This window comes from Zeus faber, assembly GCF_960531495.2.
Source record: "Zeus faber genome assembly, chromosome: 20".
In the NCBI taxonomy this organism is placed as follows: Eukaryota; Metazoa; Chordata; class Actinopteri; order Zeiformes; family Zeidae; genus Zeus; species Zeus faber.
Window position 1 is genome coordinate 23,859,596 of NC_137207.1, and position 12,850 is coordinate 23,872,445.

The following is a 12,850-nucleotide window of genomic DNA, read 5'->3' on the forward strand; positions in this document are numbered from 1 at the left end:
GTGTGTGTGCGTGCGTTCCGCCCTGACGGCCTTATTAAGACGCATCAGACGAAAATCTCTCGCCGATGAATTACCGGGGACAGCATCGCTCCCGCCGTGAAGGAATCGCCCAAAATGGAGCATTTCCGCGTGTCAGCTCCCGGCCGACACCATCAAGCACGGCCCCGACGTGGCAACACACCCCCACCGCCCCCACCCCACCGCACGACCCCGCCTGGGGTCATCCACCCCTGCCTCCGCCCTCTCTGCCACGGAAGGTGGATTGATATCGGCTTTGATGGGCTTGTAGCCACGGAGCCTCGTTTTGTCCCCCCCCCCCACCCCCACCCACCGCCCCTCCCTCCGCCCGCCCACCCCCGCCCCTATGGGGATCCACTGGCATCCCCACCCCTCCACCCCGAAGGCGGCCATATCAACGCCGGGTGGTGCCGGCGAAAGAAACCCTGGAATTTGCTTTGAAGTTTTATTGAGCGGATAACTGGCTGCTGTCAGTGCAGCGTTGTGCCGTCTGCCTCCACTAATCCCTCCGCCTGCTCCTCCGCCTGCTCCTCCGCCAGCAGGTATAAGTTGACTATTGTCCTCTTGCCTTCAGAGGGGATTTGGGGGAAGTTATTATGGACTTGGCGCGGCAAGTATGCCGCCGCTACCTGCATCGCGGCAGGTATGGATTCGCTTGATTTGGTTGGGAGTTGATTTTTGTTTTTGTTGCGCTTTTCTTTTATTGTTTTTTTTATTATTATTATTATTATTGGGTTTTTTTGTTATTTTTTACCAGGCTATCCAGTCGCCGAGGCTGTGTTTCTATTTCTGTGTGAATTAAGGACAACCGACCTCATCCCTCAGAAATGGACCGACTGTGGATTACGCTCTGCGCTGGGTGGAATTCAGTGGGAGGGAAACAAAAATATGTTCTCTCTCTCTCTCTCTCTCTCGCTCTCACGCTCTCTCTTTTCTCGCCCGCCTCGCCTTGTCTGGCTACTGTAGCACCGGGGCTCACCAGAGCCGAGTGTCTCCGTCATGTTTGGATTGTCTCTACCGGCGACCCGTCGCTTTGCTTTGATTGGCTGCTTTGGCGATGGTTGTCCACGAGCATGAGGTCACAGTCTGGAATAAAAGGGGAAGAATACGACGTTGCATTAATCACGTTCATGGGGGGGGGGGGGTTTGCCGTCGTTGTTTATCAACACACAACCCCCGTTGAACCCTCCTCGTACTTAAAATAAGACGTGGATCCGAGTCGGCGCACGCCTGTTGAAAAATCACCTTGCGCCTCTCGAGGCTTCAGAATCCAGCGTCTGTGGATTCGCTGAGTCAGGAAATTTCGGGTTGAGAGGAATCCACCGGCTGACCGGCACGGAGGCGCCCGTGAATCACGGCGCCAGACTCTGGTCTTTTTGGACCTCGGACAATAAACCTTCTGTACCGCACACACCTGCGTCTCTCCGCCAGGCGTGCCCGGGTGTGCTCATTTCTGGTGGGAATGCGTTGGCCGGTGGAGGACGTGCTGGTTCAGGTAGTTCTCGCGGAGCAGCTGAGCGGCTGCCAGGGCCGCGGTGGCGATGAGGGCGCGGCGAGCGCAGACGCCCCCCCTCCCCGCCGCCGCCCGGACTCAACGTAAACCGCGCCGGCTCAGCGGTGGCCCGACGCACCGCAGCTTTGCCCCAGGGAGAGACCACGACTGCCCCGGCGCCAGCGGGCGTCGCCGCGGACGATGGGGGTGGGGAATGCGCAAATCCCGTTTGATCCATTCCCGGGAGCTACCATCCGGGGATGGTAGCTCAGGCGGTAGAGCTGGTCGTCTAGTGATCTAAAGGTTGCTGGTTGGATCCCAGGCTCCTCCTGCTAGCATGCTGTAGTGTCCTTGAGCAAGACACTTAACCCCTAATTGCTCCTGATGGCTGCGTCCGTCGGTGTTTGAACAATTGTAAGTCGCTTTGGATAAAAGCGTCTGCTAAATGAAATGTGATGTAATGTAATGTAATCGATACGGCCCGGTGAGGTGGAAACCCTGGGGGTTGGTGCCGAAAGGAGGTTGGAGGCCCGGATCCAAGCCCCTGCTCCGTCCTGATGATCTACAACCGCCTCGACGTGAACCTCCCAAAGCATATTTACACTCGCTCCCTTTTCACAGCCCACTGTCGTAGCCCCCCCTCTCTCACCCTCTATCACCCCCCTGTTCCAACCTTCCCAGTTGGAACATGAGGAAGACTTGAGCCTTTGATCTTCAATTATGGGGTGTTTTCATCAATGGAAAGTGACCCCCTACCCCTGTCTCGGTCTTTGTCCCGTCACCCCCTGCTGTGTTGGGTATAGCGACGACAGACCCCACCCCCCGCTTCCACCCACCCAAAACACACAGACAGACCCCGCCCTACCCCCCACCACCGCCACCACCATAAGTCCATAAGTGGAGGACAAAGGATTGGCCACGACGGCCCCGTGGTGTCGAGGGTATGAGGCTACAACGGGGGTGAGGAGCGGGGAGATGGGGCCTCGGTAAATACACTTGCAAAGCCCCCTTCAGACCGCGGGACCTGAGCTTGGGCTTGAGCACGGTGCACGATCGGAAATTCATCAAGATGGGATGAAATGAGACGGCTCCAACCTGACCCCGAAGCAGAAGCTCTTTGAGGTTTTGTCACCCCCCCCCCCTTCACCCTCCTCATCCAATCTTTGTGTGATTCATCATGCCAACGCTTGGTGTTTTATCTCCCACACAAACCTGCATTGAGTGTTGCGCCTCAAGGCTGAACTCCACGTCTCGCGCAAAAATAGAGAAATACCAAGCGGGCTCTATTTTATTTTTGTTTCCGGGACCCGGAAACAAAAGGGCGCGGGCACTTTTCCATGGAAACGCGAGTTAAGCGGCAGAGAAATGTTTTGTTGACGGTCGCAGTCACTTTAAATGCATTCACTGTGAGCTTACGTTGCTCCACAGACCCCCAGCTGCCGCCGCCCATCGATCCGGACGCGTAAATACAAAGAGCAAACATGTCTGTAACATGTAGAGGTAACGCAGCACAGAACCAGCTGTCTCACTGACCGAGTTCAACCGCCACACCACCACGTCACATTTTAAAATGTGACATGGTGGTGAAATGTTTCTTTTTATACAAGTAATAAGCGGAAATCACAAATATTTCCTTTGCCTGTCGAATCGAGATCCCTTCTCCTCTCAACGCCGTTCCTTCAGACGAAGGAAAACAAACTTTATCACCCGGATAAAAAACAAACCCAAAAAATAACTGTATAAGTTTGTCCGTTCCTCAAAAACACACGTCGCGGAGTTTCAGAAAAAGCCATCTGCTGCTGTCATGAGGCTTCACCATTTAAGTTCCTCGTCTCTTTCTCTCTCTCTCTCTCTCTCCCTCTCTGGCTATTTTAAAATCCTAATCATGCAAAGAAACGTCTCGTAATTCGGGCCGGTCGGTGTTTCATTCCTCTCCTCCTCTTCCCAGATAAGGCCGGGTCTTACCCCTGGGGGGGGGGGGTTAAGACGTAGAGCTTATTTTCTTGCCCAAAGACGTTTTTTTTTTTTTGTTTTTTTTTCTTTCTCCTCCGACAGTGTTCAGCTTGTGTAATTACCTTAAAATGCGCTGGAGCGAGGGGCTATTTCCCAGCTTATGACGCCCCAAAGGCATGCTTTCACGCCTCCCTTTCCCCGTTGTAGCTCCAGCGCAGGGGACCCTTGGGTCGTTTCTGACAGGGGGAGGTTGGCAGCGAACCAAGCGGGGAGGGCAGGATACGGGGGAGGCGGGGGGGGGGGGGGGGGGGCAGAGGGGAGATTGTGTCCATTGCAGGGAAGGTGCAGGGTCTGCTTTTCGAGAGAGGGAGCATGTGTCACGCACCACTGCGAGGGGGTTGGACGAATAGACTGTGTCAGCACGCCCGCTGCGCCGCTAATTCTTCCTTCCTTACAGTCGTGCATGGAGGAAACGCGGAGGAAAAACAATTATTTTATACAATTCATACCATGGATGTACTTTTGGGGTTGATTTGTCTTCATTTCTTTCATTGATCTGTCTTTCATTAGGTTTATTGTACATTTGCTTTTCCTATTTTAATTGTTCATCCATTGTTGATTTTTAATCATTTGAGAAAAAGTTTCCCAAACGTTTCTATCCTGTACTTTGTTTTTTTTTAGGTTTGTTGTGTATCTATTTATTTATTTATTTATTTATTTATTCTTCTTGTTTATTGTTTACTTTTTAGATTTATTATATTGCTTTTTTTTATTTTATTTTTGTTTAAATTGATTTTTTTTTTCATTAGGATATTATATAGTGCCAAATTTCTACTGTCCTTTTGGTTTTAGGTTTATTGTTTATCTTTTTATATTTTATATTCAAATGTGTTTTTATGTGTTTTATCATATACAGTACATTATTTTATTATATTTCATTTTATATATTATATCTATAATTATAATATATATATGTAATATATATTATTTATTTATATATATATATATATATATATATCAAATAATCTTAGGTTTAATTATTATTTCCATTTTTTTTCTATCTTCAGTTATTTCTATATAGTTATAATTTATATTGTTAGTATTTTTTATCTGCCATCCATCTCTGGAGCCGTGGTGGTCATTCCTTCACGGTGAGGTCACCCCACTAGAACAGGCGGAGTGCGCCTTGTTAGACCGGTGTGAGTGGCTCTTGTTATTGTCTTGTTGTGTTGCTAGATGAGCTGGCATGCGGCAGGAATGCCTTTCACCGCCATGCAGGTCTCAAGCGATCGAGATCAGAGTCAAATGTTAGCAATGAAAACACACACCCACAGCCGTTAATATACAACACCCCTTAGAGGCCAAAGTATATGACATTTATTGTAGAGCAACATAAGGCCCCTGTCCACCACATGAACCATGTGAGGATCCTAGAGCCCGGTTCTCAATTCCTAGTACTACTGTAATGGACTTGAGCACTTGTTCTACGACTGTTGTTACTGTTGTTTTCGAAAAGCAAATGCAAAGCCACAACCCGGAATACAGCGACAAATGCGAGCGGAGCAATAGCCACGGCCCCTAGGTGCAGTGGGGATGCTCTTTTTCGGGACCGCGTTGAAAACTCCCGTTTCAGAAGGTCTGGAGTCCCAGTTTGGTTCCGGTACCTTGGCGGAAAAGCGACTTCTGAAATCTACAATAAATTGCTTTTAAGCAGGATATCGGGTGCATAATTGCTTTGCACATAGTCGGCCTTTGAGTCATTGTCCCGTTCCCTTTGGAATGAGAAGTGTTGACCTTTTCTGTAATTGATCACCAGCTCTGACATTTGTTAACTCTGCGGACATGTGTTAAAAAACGGAAGAAAAAAAGAAACTGCATTATATAGGGCTTTGGCAGCAGAGGCACTGTCTATACGTGCCTGGAGCCACATGTGTCACACATGTTATACGATATCCGCAGAGGAGGACGGCCTTCTGGAAAGCATCCATCCATGCTCCAGCACCCCCAGCTCCATGTGTCATAGAAACGTGATAATAAATGGGGTGGCGGAGGAAAAAGAACATGAAAAGTCGTGCAAAACCAATATAGTCCCTCTTTTTCGGTTTCCGTTGTCTTTTGCTTTATACACTCGACTGAAATGCCTCCAAACCAAAAAAAAAAAAGGAACCGAACGTCTCAGCTTGTGGTCGTTAATCACAGTCAAGTGGCAGCTTCTTTTCATGGGGATGAGGTGACCCTGAGCAATCCTCACTTCGTGTTGAGTTATCAAGATGTGATTTTTTTTTTTTTTCGGGGGGGGGGGGGGAAAGAGAAATTGTGCTGAGGGCCATTGTCTTAGGTGAGTTTTTCTTCAGAATGGAATTCACACCATCTGAGGAGGACAGTCACAGGAAAAACGACGCTCGCTTGCGCTGCCAGCCGCTTGAAAGACCGTTACGGTTGAGTTTCAGCCTAGTTCGGTCATCAGCACACATAACATATTTAGCGCCGCCCCCCGACCCTTTCCCTGACGATAGCTCACAAAAACAATATTTTTTTCAGAGGTATGTAGGTGGAGGCGCCATTGCTTTACCTCTGATCATAATGTGCGTCACCGTAGTTGTCAGTAGGGACCGGGAGATAATTAGCAGCTGCATTTCTCACAGTGTCGTTGCCGAAAATAGAGACAATATTTTAAAGAATATATATGAGAATGTGAGCCATCGTCTGCGAAACGGTCAGGGCTCATAATGTAAAATGTGTGTTTTGACGAACAGACGGCGGCTAAAACGCCACGTAAACACCGGCACTGTCCTTCAGAGTGCACACTCTCCTCTACACTTTGCATATCCGAGGCGGCGATCACGGAAAGAATCGATAACAAACCCAAGTTAACATGTGCCGCCCGCCGGCATGGTCCGGTTCACTGTGGTCTATGCGAGCGGGGCGTCATTGCTGACCTGGCCCGCTGTCACGTTTAAACACCATTGTTTTGTCATCCACCCATAGGAGGCGCTGGTGTTCTCGTATGGGACAGGTGGCCTACGTACACTTCCACTGCATTTGGTGAGGTTCCTGTGGCTGCCTGCGTTTTGTGTTTCGTAGCCTTGATAGGTGGCTGGTTCCTCTTGCCTGCCACCCCCACCCAAGGTTCTTGTGGTATACTATGGTGTATACAAACCCCCCCCCCCCCCCAACCCCCTCCATGCCATGCATAGTGGATGCTTTCATCTTTAATCCCCGACATATGGATCGACCTCGTGGTTGACTGGTGCCGAAGACCTGAAGTCAAACTGACTTTGTGTTGATGGTCCATTTCCAGTGCACGCTCCAGTAGCAGGTCGTCGTCCTTTTAGCCTCATGACCTTCATACCTTCATGTTGCTCTTCCTGCTCGTGAGTCCGTCCATATACCGTGCTGTGGTGGTTTATCCCTGTGTGTGTGTGCGCGCACGCGTGCGTGTGCGTGTGCGTGTGTGTGTGTGTGTGTGTGTGTGTGTCGTGCATGTGAGTTTGTGATGTCAGGACTGGGGAGGGGGGAGGGTTTGGTGATCAGTAATACCCCATAATAACCTCACGTCCATTCGCATTTTTAAAGCGCCTTTGCATCCCTAACCGACACAAACGCACTGCAGACGTCAAGCCGGCTAACTGCATGCATCTGTTTCCTCCCCCTCTCCCTGTCCCCCTCTCTCCCTCTCAGGGAAGCGACAGCGAGTACGAGGTGGACCCCAACCGGCAGAAGACGCACTCCTTCGTCAACCACTACATCAGCGACCCCACCTACTACAACTCGTGGCGCCGGCAGCAGAAGGGCATCTCGCGGGCCCAGGCCTACAGCTACACCGAGTCGGAGTCGGGCGACCCGGAGCACTGCGCCCCGCCGCCCCTGCCCCCGCTGCCCCCGCTGCCGCCCCAGCTCAGCTCCCCCAGCCCCCAGCCCCAACAGCAGCAGCAGAAGCAGCAGCTCCCGCCCCAGGGGCCGGCTCCCCAGGGGCCGCCTCCCCAGGGGCCGCCCCCCCAGGGCCAGGGCAGCCTGTTCAGGCCCAAAGGCAGCCGGACTCCCACCCCCTGTCAGCAGGGCTCCAACCCTCCCAGCCAGCACAGCACCCTCTACCGGCCCCCCAGCAGCCTGGCCCCCGGCTCCAGGGCCCCCATCGCCGGCTTCTCCTCCTTTGTGTGATGATACTGAGAGGGGACGCTGGAAGAAAAAAATATATATATCCAACCCTAAGTGTGGGGACGAGTGCACCGACACACAATTTTATCAATTCCAAACCCTGCCAGTTGGCTCTTTATTTCATTTTGCAGCTTTCTCCCTCTTCATTCGTGTGTTTTTATCATTTTCTGCGGTTTTCGTTTGAAAAGCGAGTTATTTTATGCACATTCAGGATTGGAGTAAAACACTTTGTGTAATCTGTTTTCTCTTGCGTGTGTGCGTGCGTGCCTGCGTGCCTACGTGCCCGTATAGGTTTTTTGTCTTTATTATTCTGTTGGCGAGCGGCGGCCTCTCCCTTCTCTCTTTGTTGTGTTTGCATGGCGTTTGTATCATCCTATCGTTTACTTCCTTTATTGTTGTTTTGGGGTTGTCCCCCCCGTTGTTGTTCCCGACGCGCATTTCACCTCTTCTGTACAAAGTCACGGGGCTGGGGATTCAAAATGGCATCACGTAATAGGTAGGAGAAACCGAGTGGCGGCAGGCGGCGGCGGCGGCCGGCGTGTGGGTGGCGTCCCGGTGGGCGGAGCGCGGGAGCGACACGGACACGGAGCGGACGCGGCGGGGGAACCGCGACGAAGACTAAATGTGGATGAACGTGTCCGGGGCGGAATCCAATCCACCCCGTTGCCTTGGTTCGCCTGAAGCCGGCCGGGGAACATTTTGCGTGAGTGCCCCCCCCCCCGGCGGAACAACGACTTATGCATCGCCGTGGAAACAAAGAATAGACGGCGAAAATGTGTATCTATGAAATCTGTGAGAATCTCTTAAGTGTTAAAAAGTCAGTTGTGTGGAAGTGCGTTGCTACAGCGGAGCCCAGAGGCCTTGGACGGAGGGGGGAGGGGTCATATCAATGTGGAAGGAAACGCTGCGGCCCCTCTGAGCGACGGGGCCGCGGCGTGCAATTTGGCGACAGTGGCTACACGCACTGGACACGCGCGTGCGCACACACACACGCGCGCGCACACACACACACACACACACACACACACGTATTTTCACCCATTTGACCTGTTCCTGTCCTCCACCACACACACACACATACACACACGTACACACACGTACACACACACACACACACACACACACACACACACACACACACACACACACACACACACTCACACACATATATAAAGTTGGACATTCGTGCTGTCTCGACAAGAAAGAACTGAAGAGGGATAGTATTTATCCCCCGCCATCAGTTGGAGTCATCGCCTGACATTTCGTGAGGCTGTACTGTCCCCCCCCCCCCCCGAACACAAGACCAGAGGGCACGGACGTGGACAATCGTGCGCGCCCGCGTGTGTGTGTGTGTCTGTGTGTGCGCACGCGCGTGCGCTACACTTCTTCAGCGTCAGCTTCACAAAGGCGTTCACGGTGTGTCTGGATCTAAAGAGACAATGTGAAGCCTCTTCTGGAATAGTGCCACAGAAAATGAAAATGCCCCCTCCCTCCCTCCCACACGCACACACACACACACACACACACACACACACACACACACACACACACACACACTCATTGCTATAGTGGAGAATCAGTGGTGTATTCGCAAGTTTTCATACGTTTCTGAAAAGAACAAAAAAAAACCAAAAAAACAAGTCATCTGCTTTTCCTTTCTCTCTGTGGGGTGATTTCACTGTACGCATAATATGCTTCTCATGCTGAAACTGAATGAATATATGATCACGGTACATTTCTGAAAATAAATTATTTTTCAATGGTGGCCGTGCTGGAGCTCAATGGCGTGTGATTGTGGGTGAGAGAGTTCCTCGGGCCCCTGAAAGGGGGTTGGAGGCCCTTCGTCTAAGTCGAGCCGCCGCAGCGGGGCCGCCGCACTCGCGGCAGTTTTCAAACCGCGGCCTGCCCCGGCTACGGAGGGGGTTGCCCCTGTCGGGCGTCGTGGTGCGTCCACAGCATCTGAATCCGCCTCCTATTCCCAAACGTCGGCGTGAGGTGTGGGCAGTCCATTAGGTGATGAAAACCCATCCTCCCACCTCCTCCACCCCCCCCTCCCCCGTGGGCTCTCCCCCATTAGCGTTGATGGGGCGGCGATAAATCGGATCGGCCCCGGCGCCACAAAATCCCGTTATCGGGGCTACAGCTGTTCCCTCCTGACCTTTATTGGCCATTCTCTCCCTCTCTCCTCCTGGAGAGCGACTTTATTAAAGTGAGAGCACATGTACGCTGTTATGTAATTTACAGCGGGTGTGCCGGGCGTGGGAAAAAAAAAAAAAAGCGATGTCTTCTGTTTCTCCATTATTTCTCACTTTTTTAAAAATGTATTTATCTTTTTTAAATCTCACGGACGAGGCCGAACAGAGCCTGGCGGACCGTCCGCGCTAAGCCGCCCGGGGTGTAATGAGTTGATACAGTGCGGAGGAGGAGGGGGGTCCGCGCCGAGCGGCGGCCAGAACAAATGAAGCTAAATCATTCGGCGGCTCACGGTTTTTAGTGGCCGCTCCCTCCCGCCGGCCCAACCTGCTCAACCGGGCCCTCCGGAAATACACCGCGGCCCGTTCAAGCCGAGCAAAGCCATTATGTGAGAAAAATGGAGAAAGGGTCTTGTCAGAGACACCCAAATATGGGAGCCGACCTGATCCAGGGCTGACCTACTAAGCACGGCGCAGCCAACGCAGGGGAGAGAATTGGAAATGCATTTTGGAAAGGACGGTTGTGGGGGCGAGAGGGGGGGGGCGGGGGGACGGACTCACTGGACCCACGGTGTCTAATGTCTTTGTCGAATACAAAACGAGGGGAAATTTCTTTCCGAGCGTTGGTTCAAGGCGTGGTGGGAAAAAAAACCCCACCTTTGCTCGACTCTCTCCCTCTCTCTCTCTGTAATGCCGGTGGTCCCCATTTGCTGGAGACGTGTGAAAAGGTACTAAATGGAAATCTCACTGAGATCTGGAGAACCCCCCCCCCCACGTGAAGGACGTGGAGGGGCACCCGGCAGTAGCGGTAGGTGCCGGTTCAAAGGCCTTCGAAAAGCCCCCCGGCGTTTAATTTCCTCATTTGGTGGGCGGGCGGGGGGCCTCCCCAAAGGGGCTCCTGAATGGCTTCTGAAGAGGATATTCTGGCAGACAGAGAAGGGGTACAGTAGCAGCAGCAGAGAGGGGAGGGGGGGGGGGGGCGTTACATCATTTGGATCTTCATTTTTTGATGGATTCTAAAAGTGGGTTTGGGGCGTCACGGTTGTTTGGGGCCCGTTTGGACACCAGTTTTCAATGGACCTCCGTCCAACCCCCATGTCCTTCCCAAACCATTTACACTATTTCTACGTCTCCCCTATTTGGATGAATATTCATCTGCTGAAAAAGAAGAGGGCGTTCCTTCAGCCCCATTTGGTTCACATTACGGTGCTCCCACACAAAGACATTGATCCTTGAATAACACGGGGGCGCACGGAAGCACATAAGACCCAAAAATCACTTAACAAGCCCACAACTTCCGAACTCACGCGGCATCAAAGTTTTTGAACCCTATTGATGTTCTAATAGATCCCAAAAACGGATATAAATGCAACCGTAATTAGGCCATTCTGGTATATATATATTTTTTAATTATAAACTGACTTAAAACATGGTTCAGGTTAAAACTGGACTCCAGAGTGCCAGTTTGTGTGAAAGAATTAGGCTCAATATCCAATATACAGTGTGTGTGTGTGTGTGTGTGTGTGTGTGTGTGTGTTTGTGTATATATATACATATATATATATATATATATAGAGATACCAACCCAATCAGACAGAAATCTATTAAAATGAATTGACTGAACTTTCATCATAAAAAAAAGAAATGTATGCATATGTATATTTTTTATACAGATCTCCAAATGTATATAAAATATAGCTCTCAAGCAAATCGTTTTTTTTCCCTGCTGAAATAACAAAACAAAACATATATGTTGTGTGTGTCATAGCTGGACTGTGGTGCCCGTAGGCTGATAGTACTTAAACACAACATTTATTTCTCTGTCTTTGCACTGAAACGTTAAAATGACAGCATATGTACATATATATATATATATATATATATATATATTATATGTGCTCCTTTGGCCGGGTCATATAGAAGTAATTATATTGAGTGTTTTTGTGACAAGGGGGTATTCTGTGTGATCATTTCTTTAACGTAAAAAGAGAGAAGAAGAAAAACAAAACGTGACATTAAACCGGTGACAACAAAATGCTATTTTCCAGCTAAATTAAAAATGAAATTGATGGATCTACAGGATGCTGTTGTTCTGTTCTTGTCTTCTAACTGCATGACACACACACACACACACACACACACACACACACACACACACACACACAAAGGCTGTGTCTGCTTATTTTCAAGAAGACTAACTGCTCACATTAAAGTGGTAATCCATAACGCTGTCTGTGTCGGGTGGTTTTCCAGGACAATATTCCAGGTGTCAGATAGTTTTCCAGGACAGTATTCCAGGTGTCTGATAGTTTTCCAGGACAGTATTCCAGCTGTCAGATGGTTATCCAAGAACCAGTATTCTAGGCCTCGGAAGGTATTTTCGGGCGCTTTACGAGGCTGGATTTCCAGGACAGTATTGCAGTAATAACAACGTGTGCACCGGGAGCGCAGCAATTACAAAGCGATGGGATGTGCAAAAGGTTAATAAATGCAAAACGATTTAATAAATAAATAGTTATTGAATTATTGATCATAGACGGTGGTGGAACGAATGAACGAATGAACGAATGACCGCGCGGGTAGAGGCACAGTTAACCGTTCGCAAGGGACATGAACCCCGTAGTATCAACGACGGTAAAGACAGTGGTAGCGGCGACAATAACACGCTTTCCCGACAAAACGACACGCGCTTCGCCACGGGCGCCCCCTCCTCCGGGCGACCACTCGGGGTGGCGCGACAGATTTCCGACCGGCCTCAAACGCAGCGTGAGAGGGGCCCGGCTGAAGGGGCGGGGCCTGCGGCGGGAAATGGGCGGGGCCTGCGGCGGGAAAGGGGCGGGGCCTGCCGCGGGAGAGGAGCGCGGCTCCGCGTGCGGCGGCCGCGCAGACCGGACGGAGCGCAGCGCAGCGCAGTCCGCCTCCACCGCCTCCACCGCCTCCACCTCCACCGCCTCCACCTCCACCGCCTCCACCTCCACCGCCTCCACCCCGCGGGCTCGTCGCTCCTCTTTTGTTTTTCTTTTTTGTTGTTGTTGTT

General features: G+C 50.9%; 1 protein-coding gene across 1 annotated transcript in view; it reads left to right on the forward strand.

Annotated features, from left to right (window-relative positions):
• The window catches only part of sdk2b (sidekick cell adhesion molecule 2b), a gene marked incomplete at its 3' end in the record, with an annotated part of 96,718 nt that extends 89,094 nt beyond the window's left edge, over positions 1-7,624 (forward strand). The window contains exon 44 of the mRNA XM_080020748.1: positions 7,145-7,624. Coding sequence (XP_079876874.1) covers positions 7,145-7,624 — 480 coding nt within the window. The remainder of the gene's footprint in view (positions 1-7,144) is intronic.
• Between the last annotated feature and the right edge of the window lie 5,226 nt (positions 7,625-12,850).